General features: G+C 45.9%; 2 protein-coding genes across 6 annotated transcripts in view; both read left to right on the top strand.

The window, feature by feature from the left end:
* Positions 1–239: 239 nt before the first annotated feature.
* On the top strand, positions 240–16,418 carry PRRT4 (proline rich transmembrane protein 4). The gene is made up of 3 exons (XM_031939013.1): positions 240–1,865; positions 2,538–2,648; positions 14,013–16,418. The coding sequence occupies exons 1-3, from the start codon at positions 1,247–1,249 to the stop codon at positions 15,824–15,826; spliced, it is 2,544 nt and encodes an 847-aa protein (XP_031794873.1). The 5' UTR covers positions 240–1,246; the 3' UTR covers positions 15,827–16,418.
* A 3,037-nt stretch (positions 16,419–19,455) lies between these two features.
* RBM28 (RNA binding motif protein 28) overlaps positions 19,456–27,293 on the top strand; it is a 47,132-nt gene continuing 39,294 nt past the window's right edge. For 3 of the 5 annotated variants that reach the window (XM_031939009.1, XM_031939008.1, XM_031939007.1), the window contains exons 1-2: positions 19,457–20,124; positions 21,954–22,322. In XM_031939009.1, coding sequence (XP_031794869.1) covers positions 22,205–22,322 — 118 coding nt within the window. In that variant the 5' untranslated portion in view covers positions 19,457–20,124; positions 21,954–22,204. Of the gene's footprint in view, positions 20,125–21,953; positions 22,323–27,293 lie in introns of all 5 variants that reach the window. The other 2 variants (XM_031939010.1, XM_031939012.1) reach the window with 1 other exon arrangement.

The raw sequence follows: 27,293 nt of genomic DNA, 5'->3' as shown, positions 1-27,293 counted from the left end.
AGAATGGATGGGCGTGTGCGCGCGCTGCCTGGATGGGCGTCTGTAGGGGGTGTGTAAGTGTGCGTGTGTAATCTGGATGTACCGGGCATGTGTGTGATGGGAGGGTTGTTTGTGCATGTGTGTATCCGAATCTCATCTCTCCCCTTCCCTTCCTCCCTTCCCGGCCCCACCCCCTGCCCCCACCCCCCACCCCCCACCAGCCTGATGTGGCCGCTTATCCCATCCATAGCGGCGGCGTGTCTGTGATCCGCTGCGGGAGCCAAGAGTCTGGGTCTGCCTGGCTTTCTTCCCTGGGGAGCTAGGAGCCCTGAAATAGAAGCTCTTTACCCCCACCTTCCTCCCTGCAGAGAAAGGAACCGAAAATCCCCAAGAGGGAGTTGGGCTGGGGGACAAGTAGAGAAGGAAACTGGACAGAGCCAGAATCAGAGCCTGGAGTGGACTTCCTACACTGGGAGGGGCTTCTCCTCTCAAAATCTGAAGTTCCCCTCCCCCATCCTCTCTCCCAATTCCTTACCGCCCATGGGCCTCCCTCCTCTTTCCCCCTTCCCCCAGATCCCAGTTGTCTCCTTTATGCCCTAGTGGCTCAGCGAGGTTAAAGAGCCAACGTCCGGGCTTGGGGTCAGTAATTCTAGTCCTTCAAGGTAGACAGGTGGGGGGAGAGAGAGAAATTTCTGGAAGTCCTCCGTGCCCCGTGTGATCACAGTGGGGTGGTACAGGGCCTGTGGGGCTACTGGTTGATTTAGTTTGAGGGTAAGAAAAGGTAGAAGGAAGCATTGGAGGGAATTGATGGGGCCATTGGGATGTACACTGCAGCATTTAGGACACACAGCCTCAGATCTGTGGAGAGGGATGGGCCAGGGATGCTGGCCAGAGTAATAAAAGGCTGGGAGATTGAGTGAGAGAGGTTCATTCATTCAATAAACATTTATCAAGTGGCTACTATATCCAATGCACTAAGCTGGCTGTGCAGAGAAGGGGCAATGGGAGCAGAACTAAAATATCATTCCTCTTCCAGGGGCCAAAGACCTTTGCCCTCTCCTCAGGATCTTGTTACTTGCCCTCTCAGTGCCTTTTTACTGAGTCAGAAGTGTACCCCCACCCCCTATCCCTGGGAAAGGGGAGGATGGAGCATTTCCCTTGGCAAGCAGGGCTGACTGGGACATCTGTCCTTTCTTTAGGACAGACAGAAGGACAGTGCTTCTCTCTCTGGAGGTGAGGTGTTCTCCCTGAATCCAGTGTGGGGGCCATGGCTGGGAAGGGCTGGGTTGGGCTGGGGCTGATTTCCTGGGCCCTCCTGGGAGTTATTGTGGCTCCCCAGCCTGGCTCCTCAGTTCCCGGTGCTTTTCTTACCACCTTGGCCCCCCGCCCGCAGAGTGAGGCCTCCATGTTATCTCTCAACCTGGGCCTCAACTTTAAATTTCATGTTCGGGGACCTGGATCTGCCTGGGGAGGACTGGCCACAGAGACCCAGCCTCGACTCCAAGTTCTGGACCAGGGCCCTGATGACGGGGTTGGTGGGCTGAGGACCGACACTCTCCCTGGACTGTTGACGAGTTCTCCAGAGTTGGGGTCTGCCGAGGGCAGTGCTGTCTCCAGTACCTCCACCCTGCCTTTGCAGTCCACCTCTCCTGATCCTCGGCCCAAAGATGGGCTTCCTCTCCTGGGCACACTGTCCCTGGACACTCCCTTTCAAGCCACTGCCCCTCCACCCAGCACCCCATGGCCCCACAAGGGTGAACTGGAACTGAAGTTTGACGTGGCACTGAGAGCAGGGGCAGCACCTACCCTTGGGCACAAGATGCTGCCCTTGCTACCTAGCCTTCGGGCCAGCCTGGCAGAGATAGCAGGACGCCTGGGTCCCTTTGGTAAGTACTGGCACTGAAGCAATGGGGGCTCCAGAGAGGGGATTGGGAACCACTGGTGGGCCACCCTAGCCCCAGCCTACAAGATAGAGGACTGACCAGTCCAGTTTACTGCCTCTGTACATCCTGTCCCCTTCCATCCTTCTAAATTACAAACTGGAATGAGTGGGGCTTGTCTCAACCAGTGGGATATAGACTATTTACCAGATGCCCTGCATCTGTCTTTCACCCCACTGACTCACTTGGGAAGATGTTTTCCAAGCCCACCTACCTGATGACTTAGGAATTCTGTAGAGGACAAAGTGCATGTCACGGATGGACTATAGTGTGGTACAAAGTCAAGTCAAAATACTTTTATTCTGGTTGGAGTTCTTTGAGTGACTTAGATCAAGTCATGTCTCTACTGTGCCATAGTTTTCTTAACTCTAAATTGGGTTATGTTTGCTCTGATTTTTCTCTCCCAACATAATTCATAAAACAATGTGTATTAAAATAAACTAAAAAATAAAAGTGTAGGGCAAAAAAACACCCAACAACTCTAAACTGGTTTATATAAAGTCTAGGGACTACATCCTATGGACCTCTGGGGTCTTCTCCCTAATCCCTCTTCAGGCACTCACACATGGGAGGTAGAGAAAGCAGGACATGGTCTCAGGGGCTCCTGTTCCTTTGCAGGATTCTTTGGCACTACCCTGTCCTCCGAGCTGGAGCCAAATAACCTCACAAGCAGCATCGTGGGCTCAAGTTCCTCTCCAAGCAATGATTCACTGCGGAGCGAACCCCCAGGTAAGAGCTTGCTGCATTCTCCTTTTCATCAAATTATCAAGTCAACATGAATTTTTTAAGTACTTACAATATTTCGGACATGGTACTAAACTGGAGGACTCAAAGAAAGGCCAGAACTATTTCTGCCCTCAAGGAGCTTACATTCTAATGGAGGAGAATTTCTGTGCTAGATACTGTAGGAAGTCACATGGACAGTTCCTGCCTACTAGGAGTTTATAGTTTTAAGACTAATTGATATTTAGTCATTTCAGTCAAAATCAGTTCTTTGTGACCCCATCGGGAGATTTCTTGGCAAAGACACTAGAGTAGTTTGCCATTTCCTTCTCCAATTCAATAAACTGAGGCAAACAGGATTAAGCAATTTCCTCAGTACACAGCTAGTAAGGGTCTGAAATCAGGTTTGAACTCAGGAAGATGAGTCTTCCTGACTCCAGACACGGTGCTCTATGCACTGCGCCAGCCTAGCTGCCCTAGTTTAAGATTGATACCATGAGGCAAATAAATAAACAAAGAGGCAGCCAACTAAGATTTCTTCTATTAGTTATTCCTACAGCTGCTCCTCTCTCCTTTCTTTCCTTGCTTTCTACTAACACTGGCTGATTCAACAAATTCAACAAACACATTTTAAGAGGCTACTGGCAAGCCACAGCCCCTCCACCCCGTGGCCCATGGTCCCACAAGGGGGAATTGGAGCTGGTTTGATGTGGCACTGAGAGTACCCTGTGCCCTTGCCACCCAGCTTTTGGACCAGCCTGGCAGGGAGAGCAGGAAGGTGGGTCCCGTGAGTCGGCAAGCTTTAGTGAGTAGGATGCTAGATTTGGAGTCTCAGAGACCCTGGGTTCAAGTCCTGCCTCAGACATTTCCTAGCTGTGAGATTCTGGGATTACAGATTTAAAACAGGAAAAGGGCAAGATCTCTGTTGCAGCTGGGGGAAGGATCAGTATCAGGATCACTTAAGTACAAAGCCCCAGAGGCAAGGTGTGAAATCTGAGCTACTTGGCTGGAACTTCAGTACTCTATTCACTGTGGCATCCGTGGGCATTTAACAGCTTCATACGGGCAAGCTACTTAACCTCTCTCAGATTTAGAGATCCCTTAGACTTATCTAGTGAATTATAGAGATTTGAGACTGCAGTGGTTGGAAGGGGTTTCTATGCCAACAAAATCATAGATCTTTGATGTATTGTCAGGCATCCAAGGCACAGTCCCTCATAGGATCTAAAGGTGTGAGGAGCCCTAGAGAGCCCAGTCAGTCCCCTTCCATTTTCCCTCTTTCCTCTCCCCTCTGCCGGGCCTGCCATTGTCTCTCTCTGTACTGCTGTCTTTTTTGGCGGTGGGATCTGACATGACATGCTGTCAGGAGCAGACAGAGCTTGGCCCTTCGGGGGAAAAAAGATGTGAGAATGCAGACTTGGAGCAAAAACAAATACTACATGTGTATCATAGCATAGGTGGAGGACTTCAGAAGCCTAGACTCCCTTTTCCCATCTCATTCCCCCTGAAGTTCATAATTAAACTAGACCTAGGAATGGGCTGCAAGGGCTTAGGCCTATATGTACTAGCACATACTTACTGCTTCTTGATTTGCAGCCAAGTTCTGTTCGCTGTGCACATTTCCAGTCTTGCATGTTCTGGTAATCAGTCAATACCCATTTATTAAGTTCATCTTATGTTCCAGCACTGAGGATGCAAAGAAAAATAAAAGACAGTCCCTGCTATCAAAAACCTCACAGTTTAATGAGGAAGATAACTTTTTGTTGTTGTTGTTGTTTATTTTTTTATAATAGCCTTTTATTTTTCAAAATGTATGCAAAGATAGTTTTAAACATTCACCTTTGCAAAACCTCATGTTCTAAATTTTTTTGCTGCCCTCCCTTAGATAGCAAGTCATCCAATTTAAACATGTGCAATTCTTCTAAATATATTTCCACATTTATTATGCTGTATGTGGATCACAGCTTAGTATTTTCACTTTTTTGTTGTTGTTTGTTTACATGTTTTTTTTTCTTTCTGATATGATTTTTCTTTTATTTATTTAAAAAATTTTAAAGCTTTTTATTTTCAAATAATTTGACAACATTGTATAGCCTTGTGTTTCAGATTTTCTCCTCATTCCTCACCTATATAGTAAGCGATTCACCATATGTTAAACATGTTAAAATATGATATGATTTTCTTGAGTAGCATGATTGTCTCTGGATTCAATGACTTTCCAGCACAAGTCTATTGAAATTGCCTTGAATCACCTCATTGTTGAAAAGAGCCAAGGGGCAACAACTTTTAAATGACCATATCAAATAAATATATGCAAGATTAATTGGAGATAATCAAGGCCTTAAGTGGAGTTAGGAAAAGCTTCTTATAGAAAGTAACATTTTAGCTGGGACTTGAACCCTTCAAATTACTGATATGCCGTAGTATGAATAAGGTGGGGCATGTAGTGAGATGACCCTGGGCCCTCTTCACTAGGAGGATGAGAGATTGCTCCTTTTCTTGGACTCATTGGGCAGAAAGAACCAGTTTCAAATAGGTCCGATTGTGGGTATGGAGATACCCAACTTTCCTAGACTGATTTGAAAGTACTTTTTGGGGAGAAGCCTTCTGGTTCAAACTACTTGTCCATAGTCACACCTATTAATTGTCCGAGGGTGAATTTGAGCTTGGGGCCCAGATTATAGGGCCAGTGCTCTGTCTACTATCTCGCCAGCTATTCCTTGAGAGTGCTTCTTAAAAACTATCTTGGGTACAGAACCCAGTGCTGAGGAGAGGGTAAGGTCCCATGGTCCCAAAGGAATGAACTGGAGCTCATTTGATGTAGCATTGAGCCAGTCCTGGTTTTTGTATTTCCTACTCTTGTTAAAACCATAAAAAAAACCCCTCAGGTGAGGTGCCAGCCAGCGCTGGTCTCCTGGTGACTGAAGGTTCAGGGAGGAATCTGTGGCCCTCGGAGGGAGATGGTTTGAGAGGATGCTGGCTGGCAGCCTGTCAGCCCAGGTGACAGTCTTGGCCAAGAAAGACCTAATGCCTCCGGACAGCCAGAGACAGCTTGGCTCGGCTCCCTTGAGAAGTTCCTCCTCTTCTCCTCTCCCTTCCTTGCTGGTGGCCTAAGGGAACTACAGGACAGAACCTGTCCTGGATGACTGGTGTTTTTCTCTAGGTAATTGGGGTTATCGGGCTTGTTCAGGGCCAGCCAGCTAATCAGTCAAGTATCCGAGGCTAGTTTTGCCCTCAGGTCCTCCTAGGTTGCTCTGCGCTGTGCCACCAACTGCCCCTGGCTGGTGTCTTTTGAAGAGGTCATTGAGTCTTGACTGGGACAACTGGGATGGCTCAAGTGGCTGACCCTTTGCAGGGGAGGGTGAGTTCTCTGTGATTCTTCTGGGGTCTTTTGGACCTGGGTAGGATTTGTGGATTAGCCCCTGATTCCTTCTTCCACGTGTCCCTTTCCCTAGAAAGCCTTGAGGGAATTTAAGAATTCCATCCCAAAGGGATGATAAGGAGCCATACCAGCCAAGGCTACCCCATCTTCAGATCAGAGAGCAACCCTTTTCTTAGTCTCTTTGATCTGGGCTACCTCTGGTTAAAGAGCCTTAGATTTTCCTCCAGACACCATCACCTAGACCAAGCTTCTGTCCCTTAATCAGTCACACTGCTTACTTATATCCACTGGAAGACTGGGCAGAAGGGTTATGGAGGAAGCCACTTTGAAGAGAAACACCTAGGGGAAGAGAGAAGCAGTGGAGTATAGAGGAAAGATCGTTGAATTTGGAGGCAGAGCTTGGATTCCAATTCTGGATCTGTTCTTTACTGTCTGTGTGACACAGACTTTGTGGAACTTGGCTGCAATTCAATAGCAAATCAAGAAGCAATAATGTAAGGCCATTTTTTGTGCCTTAGTTTCCTCATTTATGATATAAATGGATAGGACTAGATGATTTCTAAGATCCTTCTAAGTCAAGAGCTCTTAATCTGCCATATGTGAAGTTAAAAAAAAAATTGTAACTCTTTCCCTGCCATTTTTCTCCTTTGTATTTCTATGTAATTTGTTTTATGCATTTAGAAGATTTATTTGGATAGGGATCTATAGATATCCCCTGCTGCTTGCCAAATGGGTCTAGAACAAAAAAAAGGTTCAGCACCCCTATACTAAGATCTTAGTCCTAGGGACCCATGAGATTTCACTCAGTGAACCCAGGTAGGAAAAAGCAGAAGACCCCATTGCTCCCCCCTTTTTTGAGGCAATCAGGGTAAAGTGATTTGCCCAGGGTCACATAGTAAGTGTCTGAGGATGGATTTGAATCAGGTTCTCCTGACTCCAGAGCCAGTGCTCTATCCCTTTCCCCTGCACTGGGGATGGAGAAGAAGGGTCAAATCTTTCAGGTGTCCTAGAGAGGAGAAGGCTTAGAGACTGACATTAGCGTTACTTCTGTTCTGTGAGGACAGAAAATGACTTTTCTCTCTCCTTTGTAACTCCCCCACTGTGCGGGCACATACACCCCCATCAGTAATACCTAGCACAATGCCAGGCACATATGTGGGTGTTGAGTGATGTTGATGACTTGAATTCGGAGCCTTGGAACAGGTGTGGAGGCTGAGCTGGCTAAGTTCTTTTGTTCAATAATTTATGCAATTTTATGCCAAAATGTCTCTCTCCCTCCTTTCTAGTGGGTGATGTTAGGGTTCCCTGTCTCAATGCTTCTGAATCTGAAGGGGTTCCCCATCTGTGTGTATGGTTAGGGAAGAGCTTCATATTGGTCTCCTTGCTGCCACCATTTGTATGGTACTTAAGGTTCACAAAGAGTGTTCATTCTCCCATTTTCCTCATTTGGATAATCAGAATAATATTGCCTGTAGCTCATACTTTTATAGGATTGTTGTGAGGATTAGGTGAGACAATGTTTATAAAGTACTTTGCAAACTCTCTCTCTCTCATATATATATATATATGAGAGAGAGAGTTTGCAAAGATAGATAAACTATATATATAGTTTATCTATCTATCTCTGTTATCATTTTTGTTATTGGAACTTCCTGACAGTCCTTAGATATTTAATATAACAGAATTCTATAATTTAAGGTTTGTCAGGTGGTTTCCTTGCAATAGAAGAAGTGCCAGTATTTTTATCCCTATTATACAAGTGAAAGAATGAGATTCAGATGAGTCAAATGATTTAGTCAAGTTGAAAAAAAGCTGGTAAGAGGCAGAGGCAGAACTAAGGTCTGGTTCCTCTTTTTCCAAATCTGGTGCTTTCCCCTTTACATGAAGGGTTGCTGCAGGTGATAGAGAATGGTTGGGGGCAAGCCTTTGGGAAAAGATGCATTTGTCTGTGATAAAGAAAGAAAAAAGGGATGGGTTATATTAGCTGGTGCAGGACAGGATCTAGAGTTCTTAGTTACCTAAGGGCCTGGTTCTCCAGGATATTCTAGTGAAGTGGGTGATGAGAGGAAAGACTGGGGTCATTCTGTTTCCTTTGGGGTCTTTCCAATCTGGGTTTTTTGGATTGCTTGATGTTCCATGACAGGAAAAGGGATAGTTTCTGCCCAGCTTGGGAAAACCTCAGGGCCAGGAAAACAAGGTTACCTAACAGATGGGAAAGGAAAAAGGAAAGGAAAAAGAATGAGAAGAGGTTAATTTTTAGGATTTCCTTCCTTCCTCCCTACACTTTCTTCATGATTTATCTTTCAGTGTTGTTGAAGGGGAAAGTGCCTTATAAACTTTAAAGCCCTGTAAAATTATGAATAATTATCATGTGTTTGTACTGAGCATGTTACAAGGTAGATTGGGTTGGTGAACAAGATAAAATTTTATAGAAGTATTGGAATGGACAGAAAAACAAGAAAAAAGTGAAGAATGGTTGGGAGGAGAAGGAAGAAAAAGACAGAGAGACATACAGAGAGAGAATGTTTACCCTGGCTAATATCTAATAACAAATTAATGTGATTTACTGATCAGTAAATTAGGATTGTAAGATCATAGACTCAGAGCTGGAAGGAATCTCAGAGGCCATCTTTTATAGATTTCTTTTAGTCTTAAATCTATCATCCTTTCGTTTTATAGAAGAGGAAACCAAATAGGCCATGTCTCAATTGTCTTTCACCTTGTTCTCAGTTCTAAGGTAATCAATCAATAAGCATCCTACTATGTGGCTCAGTGCTCAACTTAATGGCTTATTTATTCATTAGATAGCTGAGATCATCATTAAAGACTGTTAGTATATCCGAATTGTTGAACTCAGTAAAGTGAAGCATTAAGTTCATGTTTATTCATTATGCTAATTAAGATAATAGCTTTAGAGCTAGAAATGACCTTGAAGGTTACCTAGTCCAATCTTCTTTTTTTTTTTTTTTAAAGTTGAAGAAACTAAGTTCTGTGTCTGTTGTCCTTTCCATATTTTAGCTAATGGTTTATTTAGTCACTAAGCACCTCTACCTTTATTAGAAACTGTTAAGCACATCCAATGGTATTTTGTTGAACTAAGTAAAGCCTTGTACTGAGTTCACATTTATTCTTGTTGTTAATTAGGATCTTGAGATTATAGCTTTAGAACCTAGAGGGATCTTGAAGGCCATTTTTTCCCTAGTTGTTTTGTTATTTATTTTTGCAATGTTACATACAACAAAAGGCAAAACACAACGTTCTTTATAGGGAGAATCAGATATGGTCTTTAAAACTTTTTTCAATAGTATTTTATTTTTCCAAATATATGTAAGGATACTTTTCAGTATTCATTTTGACAAGGCTTTGTTTTCCAAATTTTTCTCCTTTCCTCCTTTATTGCCCCCTCCCCCAGACAACAAGTAATTTGATATAGGTTAAATATGTGCAATTCTTTTAAACCTATTACCACGTTTGTCATGTTGTGTAAAAAAATCAGACCAAAAGGGAAAAAAACACAAAAAAGGAAAAACTCAAAGAGAAAAAAAGGTGAAAATACTATGCTTCAGTCTATATTTAGTCTTCATAGTTCTCTCTTTGTATCTGAATGGCATTTTCTATCCCAAGTCTAATTGAATAAGCAGATATATTCTTTTTAAAAATTATTTGTTTTAATAGCTTTTTATTTTTCTAAATATATACAAAGATAGTTTTCAACATTCCCCTTTGCAATAGCTTGTGTTCCAAATTTTTCTCCTTCTCTTCCTTTCTTCCCCCACCCCAACACAGCAAGCAATCTGATATAGGTTAAAATATACAGTTCCTCTTAAAATATTTCCATATTTGTCATATGCAAAAATAAAATCAGATCAAAAGGGAAAAAAACGAGAAAGAAAAAATAAGCAAGCCACCAACAACAATAATAACAAAAGATGAAAATACTATGCTTTGATCCACATTCAGTCTCCATAGTTCTCTCATTGGGTGTGGATGGCACTTTCCATCACAAGTCCATAGGAGTGGTTTTGAGTCACCTCAATGTTGAAAAAACAAGTCCATTATAGTTGATCATCACATAAACTTGTAACTGTATACAATGTTCTCTTGGTTCTGCTCACTTCACTCAGCATCAGTTCATGTAAGTCTTTCCATATTTTTCTGAAATCAGCCTGCTTATCATTTCTTAAAGAACAATAATATTCTGTAACATTCACATACCATAACTTATTCAGCCATTCTCTAGCTGATGGGCATCCACTTAATTTCCATTCCTTGCCACTACAAAAAGGGCAAGCAGATATATTTTTAAAGAACTAGATACAGACAAGGTAAATTTTAACATTTAAGTGACATACCATTTACAATTTTGGGAACTCATAGTGAGAAAACATCAGGATGGGGAAGATCATTGTTATGTCACTACAACTTCAGATCATGAAAAAGGATAAAATCAAATATTTTGAATTAAAAGTTACCAATTTTCTGTCAAACATTCAATTAAGATGAAAAAGTTCAATTCTATGTCTACCTTCTCCCTTTCCCCCCAAGTTTTTGTTTTGTTTTGATTTTTGGGCAAGTAAATAAGAATTTGTATCTATAGGATAGTTCAGCAGCTAGGGTAGAAGGAGGTAGTCTTCAAGGATCTCTCTTCTCAAATGCAGAAGTCACTAAATAAATACACCAGGGGTCCCCCCCCATTCCCTCTCATTTTACAAATAAGGAGCCTAAAATTCATGACTTTTTTAATCTCACAAGGATTCCAACCCAGACCCTCTGGCCCCCAATCCAGACTTCATTCTGCTTCCTGCACCTTTCTGAGATACTGAAAAACTTCTTCGTGTTCTCTCCCCTCACCTCTGCAAAAAAATCAAAACAAAACAATCCCAAAATAAACAGCCTTCAGTTAAATAAAACATCAGAAGGATCAGTAAAGACACAAGCTACTGCTTTTGCTAAGTGATGAATATCAGACATTGTGCAGATTTGAGCCGTACCAGGAGTTAGAGAGGGGGAGTGATATAGGAAATGGCATTTAATAGAGATCCCAGAGCACTCTCAGCTTTCATTGTGCAGCTGGAAGTGAACTGGGTCTATTTTCCCTTCTGATCTCTCTCCCCTGCTGACCCCTCTATTCCTCTCTCTCCTCCCCACCTGTCCAGTTCTCTCACTTGCCACTTGTGCTAATCACCCTTCTGACTTTTATCATTCCTTCTCTCTTGTTCCTTCCCCTCTCTCCGGTTTCCCTGTTTCCTCATTTCCAGCTTCTTTCTCAGATCCCTGCCTTTTCCTTTCCTTGACCTGAGCTCCCCTGAGACTGGATGTGTCCCAAAAGTCCTTTGCAGAGCAACCTCAGGTGTTTTCTTTGGGGCCTTTGCTTGGATCGCCCAACTTTGGCTTGGCCAGGCAGCTGGCATCCTGAATCTGGGAGCCAAGCTATCCCTCCCCCTTCTCGTTCACAGCTGCCTCCTGTCTATCCCACCTCATCCCCTCTTCTCCCAGTGCCCCGTCTCACCCCCTTTTTGACCACCATGCAGCTGAGCCTGTTGGTATGATGGGTGGTCACAGGTTCCAGGGCCCCCTCCCTAGTTGTTGAATTGCAAGAATCTATTTCTGCAGCTTCTCAAACACAAACCATCTCTTCCTCCCGAACTTGGATTCTCATTGGTGAAGGCAGCTGCCTCCAGCCCCCAGAACTTGGGACCTGCTCATAGGGACACACTCAGAAGCCAGGCTCCAATCTAGGTATCTCTGGTTCTAAGGCCACAGCACACAGAGTAGAACCATTTGGATGCTTCCCTCTTCCCACCTCCCAAGGATTCTGGATTTGGAATTCTAGGAACACAAGCTGGGTGCTGAGGGGGAGAATTTGTCTATTCAGAAGAGATTAGAGACTCAGATTCTTATTCCTTTCCATTACTTGTCCCCAATTATCCCCTCTGGAAATCAGGCTGGGGACACAGACGGTTGTTTATCTCAGCATCCTCGAGAAATGGTCCTAGTTCTGTCTGTCTGCCCTGAAAGGACAAGTCCAGCAGACTTTCCAGGGATTAACTCGGTTGTCTTCTTCTTAGTGATTGCAAGGAAGACCTGGGGAGACCCTGGGATGCTTGGCAGTTCGGTGGGTGGTAAATGAGAATGAGAGAATTGCTGTAATCAGAACGCCAGGGGGAGGGGAAGCTTCTATCCCTCCCAGGCTTACAGAGAATGCTGAGCAAGGGGGAGAGCTGAGGAGATGAAGGAGCTTTCTTTCTTTCTTTCTTAAAGCTTTTATTTTCAAAACATATACATGTCTAATTTTTCAACATTAATCCTTGCAAAACCTTGTGTTCCAAATTTCCCCTCCTCTTCCCCCAACCCCTTCCCCTAGAAGTTAATCCAATATATGTTAAACATGTTAAAAAATGTTAAATCCAATATATGTATACATATGTATACAGTTATGGTGTTGCACAAGAAAAATCAGACCAAAAGGGGAAAAAATGAGAAAAAACAAACAACAAAAAGAATGAAAATGCTATGTTATGATCCAAATTCAGTTCCCAAAGTCCTTTCTCTGGGTGCAGATGTTTCTCTCCATCACAAGACCATGAAACGGCCTCAATCATCTCATTGTTGAAAAGAGCCACGTCCATCAGAATTAATCTTCGTATAATCTTCTTGTTGCCATGTACAGTGATTTCCCAGTTCTGCTCACTTTATTTAGCATCAGTTCATGTAAGCCTCTCTGAAATCCTCCTCCTGATGGTTTCTTATAGAATAATAATATTCCATATCATTCATATACCATAACTTATTCAGCCACTCTCTAACTAATGGGCAGCCATTCAAAAAGGGCTGCCCCAAATCTTTTTGCTCATGTGGATCCCTTTTGATGAGGGAGTTTTTTTTGAGGTGATAAGAACATTAAGGGGAAGGGCAGGAAAGAGACTGTTCCAGACTCTGGGGATAGTGCAGAACAAGGGATTGAAAAGAAAATCATTGGGGCAGCTAGGTGATTCAGTCAGTTACAAGGAACCGAGTTCAAATCCAGTCTCAGATGCTTAGTAGCTGTGTGAATTACAAAGACTGCTCCAAAGAAAGAAAACCATTATGAGAGACCCTCCTCTAGGTGGGAAGTGCTCCCGACAGAGAGTCCAGGAGTCTTGGGTTCTAATCTCAGCTCTTCCTCTAACTAGCTGTTTAACTTGGGACAAGTCTGGTCCGGCCACCAACCTGTTTCTTGAGCTGCAAAATTAGGAAGAGTGGGGAAGAACTGGATTGAGAACCAACTCTGAAGTTAGAAGTTCTGGATTCAAATCCTGATTCTGACAATTATAATCTTGGAAACTTTAGAACGGTGATTTCCCCCAGAATTTCAGACCTGCTAGTCCCCAATGCTCCTGAGTATCAGCCTAACCAGATTAAAAGGAAATAAATATTTCCTGTCCACTGAAATGAAATATTTACTAAAGTGAACACAGAAAATTTTAGTACAAATATACATACTTTAATACAAGATATATGATCCACAGGGATTTTTATGTATGGTTTAATGACTTGTTTTGATTTGAATTTGACTTCCCTGATTTAACTTCCTTGAACATCTAACTTGACATCTCCCCTTAGAGCTACAAATCTTCTAAGATCCTCAAGAGTCTCTTCACTGTCAGAAGTTTTAGGTTCCGTGTGAAAAAGCTCATTGGCTTTAGGGAGGCCATGATGATTGGGGACAAAGCTCAAAGTCTGGAGTGAGGAATCTGAATGTGATTTGGGGAACGGGGGGTAGAGGGCCCAGTGAGGCCTGAGGAGTCACCAGTGACCGCAGGGAGTGATTCTGCATCTCCAAGGCTGTCCCGTGCTTGCTTGTCTGACTGGGGAGCAGTCCTAGGCCCTGATCTCCAGGGAAGGAAAAAAGACCCACAGATTCTGTCTGGGCTGGCGCTGGGGACTGGGCGGGCCAGAGGAGGCTGGTGGGCAGGGGCGTTACTCATCTCTCTCCTATGTGTCCACAGATATCACTCCCACCCCAAACGAGCCTTCTCCAGCCAGCCTGAGGAGCTCATCAGCACAGCCAGAGTGTGCGGCCCAAGCCTGTGGCACCGGGAACCTGCCTGAACCCAAGGACCCTGCCCCGGCAGTTCCAGTGCCCCCCATTTTTCTGAACCTAGAGGCTGACTGGGCCTCTGCCCGAGCCCGATGGGGGCTGGCGTGGGAGGCCCATGTGTACGGGGTGGGCGCGCTCTTCGGACTGGTGGCCTTGTTGGCCCTGCTGAGTCTGGCCCTCCTGCCCTGGCGTTGCCCACCAGGAGCCTCTTGCTTGGCTCTCCTCAATCTGCTGCTGCTCTCAGCTGGCACTGCCCGGGCTTTTCCCCTCTTCTACGATGCCTACGGGCACCGAGAGCGGCTGCCTGCGCTGGTCCGCCTGCTGCTGCACGACCTCTCTCTGCCCTGCCTCTCTGCCTGTCTGGGGCTGGCCTGCCTGCTGTTGGCCCGCCCCCACCCACCCCGCTGCCCCGGGGGCCTGGCCATGCTGCTCCTCCTGGTGCTGGGCCTGTCCTCGGGGGCCACCATGGCTGGAGCCGTCTCCAGACCCCTTCTGCCCCTGCTGCTGGCCTCCCGGGGCCTGGCTGCTCTCCTGGCCTCCCTTTTCTCAGGACTCCTGCTAGCTCTCTCCTGCCGCAGGAGCCGACGGAGGCAGGGGGTCTCTTTGGGGGGGGCCGGCCTCAAGGGCCCCACCCCAACTCCGATGACCCGGGGTCCCTTTGCCCTCCCCCAGTCGTGGCAGCGGGCAGCCCGCACAGCCCCGGTGGCGGGGGCCTTCGGCCTGCTGAGTGGGGGTCTGCAGGGCTACATGGTCTTGTACACTCTGGGCTACGGAGGCCAGCTGGGCCTGGCAGGGCCCTGGCCCTGGTGGGCCTTCCAGCTGGGGGTGCGTCTGGGCGAGGTGGGTGTGGCCCTGCCATTAGCCCTGTTAGGGCTCTACCCCGCCCTCTGCAGTCCCCGCCTGTCCCAGAGGTGCTGGGCCAAACTGTTCCGCCTGTCCCCCGGTCACGGGGCCCCGCTGCTGCCCTCGGGCTGGGAACCAGGGCCCCCCAACAAGCTGCCCCCAGTAAATGCCATGGAGCAGGGTGAGGCTGAGCTGCTGCCTCTGTGTGCCCTGACCGGGCCCGGGCCCGACCTCCTCCTCCCTGGCAGCGGCCACCTGGGCATCGAGGGGGTGGCTGCCCACCCGGCCCCCTCAGCAGCTTCTTCCCCAGGCACCGGCAGCGACTGCACTGTGGACTTCTGCCCGCCCTCCCCCATCGACCTGCACCGGAGCATTGCAGAGGCCCTCTGCAGTGAGGTGCTGATGGCTCCGAGCTTTCTCCAGGCTCCGGTCTGCAGGGAGAGCCTGCCAGGACCGAGCCTCTCGGGCACCGCCTCCAGTGAGGAGAGTTCTGGGCCCAGGACGGCCGGGGCCCCGGGGGCAGAGCCGGGCTCCCCAGCCCCTGTGCTGCCCTCCCCTGGGGCCTGGCTGGTGGGCAGCAGCGCCTCCTCGGGCTCCCTGTACGGACTCTCCAGGGACAGCTCCTCCATGCTGCTCTGCTCCAGCCCGGAGAAGCCCCCTCGGTCTTCTCTGCCAGGAATCTGCAGCACCCCCCGACCTTCAGGGAGGAGCCCCGGCCCCCCGGGCCCTGGGTGCTACAGGGCTCTGTCCCTGCCCTCCTGCAGCTCTCCCGAGAGAGCAGAGCTGGCCAGGGAAGAAGCCCTGCTCCAAGAGCAGTTCCTGGATGCTTGCCGGCAGATTGACGAGCTCAGCGTCAGCAGTGAGACCATAGACCTGTGAGGGCTGGGCAGCCCCCTGCTGCCCTCCTCCTGCCCTGTTCCTCCAGGCGCCTGCACTGCCCATGACCTATTCACTGTAACCCTGCCCCACTCCTGCCTGGCTCAAGCACCCCTTCCCCTGGTCTCTTCCATCCCTGGGGATGAGTGGGCTGGGGCTCAACACAATGGACGGGGAAGGCACCAGAACGGCCTCTTCTGGGCACCCACGCCCAGTGCCCACCCTATGGGCAACTGCAGCCCGGCAGAGTCGGACTCTCCTTGGATTCACCAGCAATAAAGTTCCAAGGTGCTCCATTCCTTCTGACAAGCCTGCGTGCCGCTCAGGGTGGGAACTGCGGCGGGGGGCTGCTCTTGGACCCCTGCTTCTGCCTTCCCGAGGATCCCCTAGCCTGCGAGTGTGTGTGTGTGACACGGGTCCCGCCTCTCTCCTGCCCTTCCTCCCCTCACGGATGGCACCGCTGATCCTTCCAGTGGCCGGGAGAAAAGTAGCTACTTTTAGAGCTAATTTATCAATAAAATATTTTCTGAAGAGAGGCATCTGATTAATTGGGAGAGCTGGGAGGGAGTGATGGCGGCAGCGCCCCAGGTGAAAAAAGAAAGGCAGTTACCGGTTTTTTACTGGACCCTGGCTCGAACAACCCCCTCTCTCCCCCCCCCACCCTCCCGAGTCCTGAGTTCATAAGGAGGCTTGCAGCTTCTGGTGGCCCCTGCTGTTCCCGGAAACACCTTCCTGATTACCAGACGGGCATGGCAGGTAGGGGTCCCTCTACTGTAATTGTCCCACTGGGTCTGATTCTGGGAGATTAGCTTCTTGTAGGAGACAAAAACCTGCTCCCAAACAGCTTGGAGACGGAGAGATGGGGCATAAACACAATTCTAGAAGGCAACGACCATCCTTCCTGGGGTCTGCCCTGAAAAGCACTCTGGAAACAGGAAAGAATTAGGTACCACAGGCACTGTCAGAGTGCTTGATGGGTTTGACCTGGGACCCCAGCTTCTGTTCCTAGAATTCAGTGAATCAGAAGTTCTTCCCCCCACAATGAGACAGAGAACAACTTATTCCTCACTGTTCATCCTTTCCTATGCTCCCATCGAGCTCTCTGCTTTGGATCCAAGAAGTCTTCCTCAATCTCTCCTGACACATTGAAGGCGCCAGTAGAATGCTCACCTGTCATCCCTTATCCTTGTCTCACGGCCCACCTGTCTCTCTCACTAACGACAGCTGGCGTTTTCCTGGGACTTAAGGGCGGCCCATCAGTTTGCGTGCATTTTTCTCATCTGATCTTCCCAATGATGCTGTGACGTTCTGTTATCCTCATTTTACAACTGAGGCTCAGGAAGGTTACATGACCTCTCCCAGTGACAGATCTTGCTGGAGGGGGGCTCTCCTAACTATTACGCCATGATAACCAGTTATGTACACGTGAAGACAAAGCTATGGCTGACATCTGTGCCCATGCAGCACAAGCCCCGATGTGGGGACACCCTTCCTATCTGAGGGGATCCTGTCTGTCAGGGGCAGCCCCCTCTCTCCTAGCTTCCTTTCCCCACTCACCAATGGGACAGAAGTAACAAGACCGAGAGACCAGAGGCACACAAATTTACAGCTGCCAGGCGTCTTTCACTTTCTAGATTGCTAGGAGGAGCCGTGTTTTAGAGAAAAGAACATTTAGCATTTTTCTGAAATACAGTAACAAGGACATTTTGACTTGTTTCTTCAGTGCACTGTAAATACAATTGATCTGATGACATGGATCAAGCGTGGGGCAGAATTTGAAAATCTATGAAGGTTCCTGAACAAATGCTTCAGGTTCTGATCCATCAGAAACACAGAGACAGGCAACACATGTGTTTACATGTTTAGTTAAAGCCAAGGACTGACTTGTAGAATGCACATATAGAGACTCCAAACAAAGAAGGAAAAAAAGAACTCGGGTTCTTTTCCTTCCTGTAGGCTTTGAGAAATGGAAGGAGAGACGGGGGAAAGGGAGGAAAGAGAAGGACATCTCCTAAAGTGGGAGGATGAAATTAAAAAGCCAGATCCCCAATCTCTGTGGATAAAGATCTGTCTTAAACAAGGGCTATGCAGAGTTCTGGCCCGGTTTCCTTGGTGGGGAGCTGTCAGGAAAGGGGGGTGAGCAACAGTGCTTGGGGGTGGGGAGGATATTAGAGGGAGAGAGAGACAGAGGAGGTGGGGGAGGGAGGGCTGTGGCTGCTCCATCACTGAGGGCTTGGCTCAGACATCCTGCTGCATCTTTACTTTGGCCTAGGACCCAGAAAACTGCCAATTACAGCGTTTCTCACCCGGAGAGTAACAGTCAGAGCAGGGCTGCTGGCTTGCTTCAGCTGCTTTTGATTAAGAGAGTGGATTTTGAATTAAGAAAAGCTTCTCCCATTCCCCTCCCCACCTTCTTTAGTTCTCCTCTTTTCTTGCAGTTATGGTCTCCTCCCAGTTCTATCTTGGTCAGATAAGTGCACTCTCCTACTTTACAGCTTAGGTATCTGAGCATTCATTCATTTTAATTAATTGATTTTAATTAGTTAATTATTTTGGAAGTACCTTACTCCAGGAATTTTCTCCCTCCAACCCTTTTCTCTCTCTCTCACACAAAATCAATTCACACAGTATTTATCAAGCACTTATTAAGTGTCAAGCACCCTTTAGAGATACTGGATGAGATACAAAAATGAGTAAAATAAAGCCCTTTCCCTCAGGGAGTTTATAATCTAGCAGTACATTTTATTACATACATCTCTGCCCTAATCATATAAAGAGAATGAAGTTCTTAACTTATATTTAAAAATACATTCTGATAACTATTTAAATACAATTGGTTATTTTGTTTTGTGTGTTTTAAAACATTCTAAGAAGGGTTCTATGATGAAAAAAAACTTAAGAATTCCTGGTAAAAGGTGAGAGATGGGGGCAGTGATAAAGGAGAAAGGGTTTAATCTAGGTATGACACTGATTTAGACAAATTAGTTAACTTCTCTGGCCTTCAGTTTACTGGAAGCTGGACTAAAAGACTTCTGAGATCTGTCTTTCTACTCATGAGAATTTTTTTTTCTGTCACCCAAGCAAGCAGCCAAGCAAGACCATATTCCCAACTTTTAGCCCAAAGTAACATTTCTAGAGGAGAGCCTGATTTGTGCCCCAAACTGGACTCTTTTGCCTCAGATTGTCTAGCTCTTGGAAGGTGGGTCCAACCAGCCTGGGTTTCCAAAGGGGGAACAGATAGAGGCTCATTACTTTGGAAGAGAGTTGGGAAAAGTCTCTGCCAGTCCCTTTTAGTGATGGATGGGGAGGTAGCTCACCACTGATTTCCCCTGGCAGCCTGGGGGAACTGGTGTGGGGCCCGGGCACTCCTGTTGCTGCTGCTGTTTAATAAAAATACCCCGCAGGAGTCCTGAGGAGATTTATGAGGGAATGTTCTCCAGTGAGGGAGCTTCTTGTCCGGCCAGATCTGAAGCAGCAGGGGAAGGGCTGAGGCTAAGCAAGAGACCAGGAGGGCTGAGATGGAGAGTTTGGCTGCCTCTGCTTGCCTTGGGAAATACAGGAAGAATCAATTGTGATGTGTCAGGCTCTGGGTGTCCACAGGGCTACACTGTGGGTGGCTACTGCCCTCTGATGGACAATCCTGCAATGTCTTTTGAAGAGGCAAGCAAATAGGGCCTATGGTACTTCGTGCTGAGCACTACAGGGGCCGAGAATACAGCACGTAGAATATGTCAATTCAACCATTTTTCCTGGCCTGATTCTGGCCTCTCAAGGTAGTTGGGACCAAAGAAAAGTTCCTGGGCTGGGTTTCAGAAGCCTCATCTTTGAGCTTCTAGGCCTACTACCATTTTGACCATCACCTCCCTCAGGCCCCAATGGGGACACTCCAGGATCTTGGATCCAAGAGCCTCAGGTTAGCGTTACCTCTAACCATCAGATCTGCTTCTAGCCCAGCTCCCACAGCCATCACTGAGTGGGGAAATCATTGTGGAGAGGTGGCCCATCTTGCCTTCATCACCAGCAACAACTGTTGACTGACTTCCACCAAAAGGCAGCTAAGCACTATCCCCCTGAGAGAAGTAAAGCCCAGCCCACGAATCCCGCTTCCGGCCCGTCTCTCAGAGCCATCGTCTGGATAAGCAGTTCTCCTGGGGAGATGAATTGAGATATCCCTACCAACTGCCAACCAACTGCCACCCCCCCCCCACATACCCCCACTCACTCCCCCACATGGCAGTCAAGTCAAGCTAGCTAAAGCAGCAAGGCACCCTGAGGGAGAGAAAGGAGGCAGCATGTGCTAAGTAAGTCAAATCACCACATCTTACACCTTGATCAGATCTTCCCCTCAGAACCTGATGGAGAACGCTCCAAGAGCCTTGGGACTAGCAATGCTTCCAGCATGGGGCCCTCGGTCATTATCCTGGGAGGGAGGCCTTCGGAGAAACAGCTTGGTAATTGCTCCTGCAGGTGCTACAGCTCCTGAAGATCCTGAAAAATCTTTGCCATTAAAGTCCTTGGTAGGGAAGGGAATGAGCATTTATATAGCACCTAGTAAGTGCCTTATATGTGTTTATTCATATGAAATGCTTTACAAATATTATTCCCTTTGATCCTCACAACAACACTGAAGGTAGGTGTTGCTAATTTACATTTAGAAGATTTTCTAGCCTTATTTTTCCTGACCGGATCCCATTTTACAATAGGAGAAACTGAGGCAGAAATTAAGTAACTTGGTCACACATCTAGTAAATGTTAACTCACGCTTTCCTAACTTCAGGATCGATACTCTATTTACTGTGTTACCTAATTGCCTTCGTGTTGCTAAATGGTTCACCATCTGCGTGCTGTTTAATTAATTATGTCTTAAGGTATATGGGGTGCTCAAGGGGACTAGCTTCCACTTTGGTGTCCACCTGCCTCTTAACTCACACCTGGGACTCCGAGAAGTTCTAGCAGCTGCCACATCCCAGACTGAATCAGGTGGAGGGTAACCTGCAAGCCTCAAACCTGTGGGTGAATTAGGGGGCGTCCCCCTGAGTGTTTGAACTGAGAACAATTTATTCCCACAGCCATGAAGGCACTGTGGGGCACTTAGCGCTTGGTTGGGCAGGGAAGAAGGCAAGTATCCCAGGCCGCATCAGTTGACTCTGGAATATAACTTTGCCTTACTTAAATCCAATTTATGCACAAGTTAAAAAACAAACAAACCAGAGACTCTAAACCAAAAAATTTGCACGTATGCAGTAGGAATACCTCGTTTTACATTCCTCGTGATTTAATTCGATTTTATCAATGGAAGTGACTTTAAAAGAAGCGCCCTAAAGATAACGGGACTGTTTCCTCGGAGCAGCAGCTGAACCGCTTTATTCGCGCTGTTTCTCCCGTTAAAATGTGAGCTCTCGGAGAATGGGGCCTGTATTTCCATTCGCTCCCCCGGGGCTTCGGACCCTGAGAACTTAATAAAGGCTTCGTTCACCCATTACCAAAGGCTAGCGCGTGTGTCAGGGATTTCTCCTGCACGCCGACTCTCCGGCTCTGAATGCACGTCCTCTGACTGAGGCCGGCCCCGGGGTCCTGCGCTGAGAAGGGGAAGAACCCCCCGAGGTCGCGTCACCCGGGGGGGCTTAGCTACATTTTGTTTCTTTTTTTGGTGACGCTTTCGGTGAACGGCTCTCCTCCGTAAGCCTCTGGCTTTTGCTTTGCGCACCAGAAATCTTACTCTGAGGCTTCACTGCCCGAGCAAGGAGACCCATGCGACAAGGAGATGTTAAGGCAGCCCCCGACCTTCCCCCTGGCTGTGGCTGCCCTTCAGCCATCCATCATCTCCGTCTCTTTGTGCCCTCATGGACGCTATTGTCCGGGGGTTTCCCTGGCAAGGATGCTGGAGCGCTCGGCCATTCCTGAACGCCGGAGGCGGCCGGAGGCCGCGTCCCGCCGCGCGCTCCCTCGGCCGAGACGGTCCCTCCGCGGAAGGGGATGCGGACCCCGAGGTTCCTCTCCGGCCCCTCCCACGAGCGGGGCTGGCTCTCCACAAGCCACATGGCGTTCTCGGAACGCGGGGTGGAAAGAGGGCGGGGCTCCCGAGAAGAGGTGAGTTGCAAAAAAAAAAAAAAATACTCCCATCCAACAGGAGGCGCCAGCGCTGGAGCAGACCAGAGAGGTGGGGCGAGACCCTCGCGGCGGCCCAAGAGCCGGCCTAGGCCCGCGGAACTGCTTCCTCCCGGACGCCGCGCTTTCCCCCGGACCCCTTTCTTCACCGGGCTCTTCCGGTCCGTCTTGCGGCTAAGATGGCGGTGCTGAGTGCTTCCAGTCCCGGTGCGCGTGCTCTCCTGACGGTTCTCCGGCGGTTCTGAGCACGCGCGGCACCAGCCTTTCGGCCCGATGGCGGGACAGACCCTGTTCGTGGGCCGCCTCCCGGCCTCGGCCAGCAGCCTGCAGCTGGAGCGTCTTTTCAGTCAGGTGGGGCCCGTGAAGCAGTGTTTCGTGGTCACCGAGAAAGGTAGGAGCTGCGGGAGCGTCTCGGTTACCCTTTCCTGCCTCCCTCCCTCCCTCCCTCCCCACCCGCCGGGGCCCGAACGGCCCTGCTCCCGGGGCGTCTCAGGTGGGGGGGAGGGAGGAGGGAGCTCTCTCAGCGGGGAAGGGACAGAGACGGCGAGACGCACGGAGGGCGAGCCAGCCCTGCAGGCCTGGAACCTCGGCGCAGCTTTGCTTAGCAGATGCTTAAGAAGTGCTTGTTGATGGAGCGAGTTTGACATCTGGGACGGTCTCTACAAGTTTTATAAGCAGGGGCTTAGACAGAAACTTTCTTGTGCCGCGGACCTCTTTGGCAGGCTGGGGAAGCTTCGAGACCCCTTCTCGCAGCAGCGTTTTTAAATGCATAAAAGACATAAGAAGCCCAAAAAAGCAATTCCATTGAAACTCGATCGCCAGAATATTAAAAAAGTCAGTTTGTAGCTCCCAGGTTCTTTTTTTTTTTTCCCCCACAGACTCTTTAGAGAATTTTATTTAGATTTCTTCATAAAATAACAGTTAAAGAAAGTTTTTTTCAAGAAAGAAGTTTATCCTCATCTTTCTCCCTTCTCTGATTTCTTACGAGTCCTTATGGACCAAATTTAACTTAAACACTCTATCCTTTATTCCATGACACCTCATAGCAAAATAGGAACAACGGCCCAAACTTGCAGCCAAATTCTTTCATTTTCATAATTTTCCATTTTGCTTTTAGAGATAGTGTTTTTACTCTGTGGGAAAACCTAGTGAAACAAGTATTTATATGACATATACGTAGAACATAGTTTTTTTTTTTGCCTCTTTAAACTTTATTTTAATTTAAAATCAGTTTTATTAATATCTTTTTTATTTCATGTATATTTCTGAAGTATGCTGTCCCAGAAACAATTCTTAAAATATAGATTAATTTTTAAGTTACTGAATTTATAATAACTTTTTTTGTTTTCATGTACTTTCTCAATGAATAGTTTAAAAAACCATCATGTGGGAGTCTGATAGACGTAGAACATATAAATATACAGATAGATCCTCTCCATACATTGTAGCTCCCAGATTAAGAACCACTGCTTTAGAAGGAAGAGACCCGGTCCCCTCTCCCCCATCCCCTTCTTTCTCCAACATGTTTTTTCTTTCTCTTCTCTGAGGAGTAGAAGTACTTGAAAAGGAAGGAGCTAGATCTGGGTTTTTCTTACCTCTTTAATGTAATTTTTATTTTGCTTTTTTTTTTTTTTTCCAGCTAACAAGTACTTAATTTTATTTCTCTCACCCCCCCCCAAAAAAAAAAGAAAAGGATACTCTACTAACAAACATGCATAATTAAGCACGATTAAATCTCTATATCTGCCATGTTTAAAAATCAGGGTCTCATTTTATATCTTGTCCTATGCTCTCTATGGGTAGAGAACCATACCCATGGCTATGGGTAGCATTCTACATTATCTGTCCTTTAGAATTGTAATTGACCACTGTATTGTTGCCTGACACACTATCATTTGGAAAAATAAAATACTGTTAAGGAAAAAAAGAATCTATGCCAGCCAAGGGAACCCTCCTGCTTCTGTCACACAAGTCGATTCTTAAGGCCTTCAAAATTATTATTTACAGTGTTGTTTTGTTTATTGCTTTCTGCATCAGTTCATACAAGTCTTTTTGATCCCCTGCATTACTTAATTTCTCATGGTGTAATACCATTTCATTATTTTCATATTCATGTTAAATTTGATTTGTTCAGCCATTTCCCAACTGATGGTACTCCCTCTCAGTTCTCTGCCACTACAGAATAACCTGCTTAAAGCATTTTTGTATATTAAAAAAAAAAACAAAAAAACTTTCCTATTTTGTTCTTTAATCTCTTTGGGGCAGAGGCCTACTGAATAGGGAGTTTTTTCTCAAGCTGACATTGTGTGGGCTTGGGTGGATTCAGTACTGGGGGGAAGGGTGAAAGGGAGCCCATTTCATTAAGTTCATTTTCCTTCTCTCCACATTGTCTTGGATACCCAGGAATGGGGTACATGCCCAGAGCAACCAAGTAGTGTAAGTGGCTGCCTCTACTTCCTAGCAGGAGAACTGATGAGAAACCAGCATCATGTAGATTTTATGCTCTGACAGATCTGAATCTGCTGAGAACGCAGTCCTCTCCATCAGAAGAGTAACTGGAAGACTGCCTTTTTAGTAGTCACATAACTAAAATTGCTATTTTTGTTAGGGCACTAATACTAAAGAGGGCCCAACTCTGTTGGGCTGGCCACATTGTTGAAATGCTTAATGTACATTTGCTAAAAAAAACTTTTATGGAGAACTCACACAAGGCAAGCAGTCATGAGATGGTCAGAAAAAAGATACAAGGACACTCATATAACTTGGGAGACACTGGCACAGAACTGCCTAGCATGGCATAGCCTCATCAGAGAAGGTGCTGAGCTCTGTGAGCAAAGAAGAATTGGTTTAGCCTAAAGGAAACTTGAGACGGACAAAGTTAGAGAAGCCATCCCAAGTGTTCTATGGTCCGTTTGTATCTGACCTGTGCCAGAGTACTCTTGAGCTCATATGATCTGTCTGATCAGCCATAGTTAAGACTTAATAACTTGACTCTAACATAGTGATGTTATTTTGATCCTCTTCGAGTACAAAGGACAGCACCACAAGTTACCTTGCATGTAGTCCAGGAAGGATGCTGGCCAGATATGGTCAGTTTTCTCCTTAAGGGATTTCTTTTTTTGTTTTCCAGAAAATTTTTAAAGATAACAAATTAGCACTTAGCCTAGTGCCTAGCACTTAATAAGTTCTTAATAAATGTTGATGGATTGCTCCCCCTTAAGTTGGATCTCAACCAGCGGTTTGAAACCAATGGCCTGTGGCAACTTGTTGCTTTTTTCTCTCTTCTTTTTTTTTTCTTCTCCCTTCTCTTTGCACCAGCAAGAGTAACCCATTGGATGTGTAGGAGAAATATTTCTTTCATAAATTTTATATATGGAGGTGGATTTTCCCATGTTGTGTTAAATACCATACCAAAAACCTTAGCAGGTTCTCTTTGTTACTTTTTCCAAAGCCATGGAAACTCTGCACCTCAACTTCTTGGACAGTTCCTAGTATCCTCTTTCCCTCTGTACTTAGCAGAACAGGCTATGATCCACTGATGCTGTTTCCTTACTAGTGAACAGACTAACAAATGAATGTCTTTAGATGGAAAGGAAACACTTATGTTGTGCTGCTAGGTATGAGATTTAATTGGATTATATTCATGATCAATCTTCAGTTTGCAGGCATATTGTATAGGATAAATATGTAGTACAAGGAAAGGGAAATCTAGTGCTTTTGAAATCTGTTGCTAATTTTGATGTTAGGCAAAATGATGTGTTTTATGTATCTTTCTGACAGAGCTGACCTTTGTACAATGATTTTTTTAGACAGGGATTTAGAAGCTTCTTCATTCTTTACTGGAGAAGAAAGTGAAGTTGATGATTTTGCACAGCCCATCTTCACTTAAATCCAACTTTTTTGCATGTCATTGCATCAACTCCCTGATGTCATGGTCCTCTTCAAGAATGAAGGACAAACAACAACTGCAGCAATGACATCAATTTTATCCTTTTCAATTGCATGTAATGATAGTTTTCAACATTCATTTTTGTAAGATTTTGAGTTCCAATTTTTTCTCCTCTCTATTTCCTTCCTTCTCTCCAAGACAGCAAGAAATCCAGTAGAGGTTATACATGTACAAATATGTTAAACATTAAAACAATTATTTTTCTGATCTCCACCAAATAAGTATTTATTTTTTTTTGATCTCCACCTCCCCTCCTCCTGCCTCCACTATTGAAAAAATAAAAGGAAAAAATCAATAAATGTACAATAAAAAGCAAAATAAATTTTTATTTTGGGCATATCTAGAAATGTAGGTTTCATTCTGCACCTTGTTTATCATCTCAGTAATATGCTTAGTCTTTTAGATTCTTGATTGCATCACTCAGATTTCTCAAATCTTTCAAAGTTGTCTTCCTTTATAGTTTTGCTATTGTTTTCTTGGTTTTGCTTACTTTATTCTGTCCATATATGTCTTCTTAGCATTTTCTAAAACAACTGTTTGATTATTTCTCATGGGACAATGATTTTCCTATTAAATTTATATGGCATGTCATTATTGGGTCTGTATCCCAAAGAGATCATAAAAGGATCCACATGTACAAAAATGTTTGTTAGCAGCTCCTTTTGTAGAGTTAAAGAACTAGAAATGACTGGATACCCATCAGTTGGGGAATGGTTGAATAAGTTGTGGTATAAAAAGCTAATGGAATATTATTGTTCTATAAGAAAGGATGAGCAAGCTGATTTCAGAAAAGCCTAGAAAGACCTACATGAACTGAAGCTGAATGAAGTGAGCAGAACCAGAAGAACATTGAATACAGCAACAAGATTATGTGATCAGCTGTGATGGACTTGGCTTTTCTCTGCAATTCTGTGATTCAAAACTTTGGATATAAAATGCCATTCTCATCCAGAGGGAGAACTATGGAGACTGAATGTGAATCAAAGCACAGTATTTTCACCTTTTTTTGGGTCTGTTTGCTTTTTCTTCCTCATGGATTTTTCCCTTTTGGTCTGATTTTTTTTCTTATACAGTATGACAAATATGGAAATATGTTTAAACTGATTGACAATGTTTAACCTATATCATATTGGTTGCTGTCTTAGGGAAAGGGAGGGGAAGGAGAGAAAAAAAATTTGGAACACAAAGTTAGATGAAAATGAATGTTGAGGGGCAGCTAGTTGGTGTGGTGGATAGAGCACCAACCGTGAAGTCAGGAGGACCTGAGTTCAAAGCTCGGCTTCAGTCCTGGCTGTGTGACTCTGGGCAAGTCACTTAACCCCAATTGCCTCAGCAAAAAAAAAAAAGAAAAAAGAAAATGAATGTTTAAAACTATCTTTGTATTTGGAAAAATGAAATATTAAATTTTCATTT

This window comes from Sarcophilus harrisii, chromosome 5, assembly GCF_902635505.1.
Source record: "Sarcophilus harrisii chromosome 5, mSarHar1.11, whole genome shotgun sequence".
Taxonomy (NCBI): Eukaryota; Metazoa; Chordata; class Mammalia; order Dasyuromorphia; family Dasyuridae; genus Sarcophilus; species Sarcophilus harrisii.
Note: the sequence above shows the minus strand (reverse complement) of the source record. Positions and strands in the feature narration are given on the sequence as shown.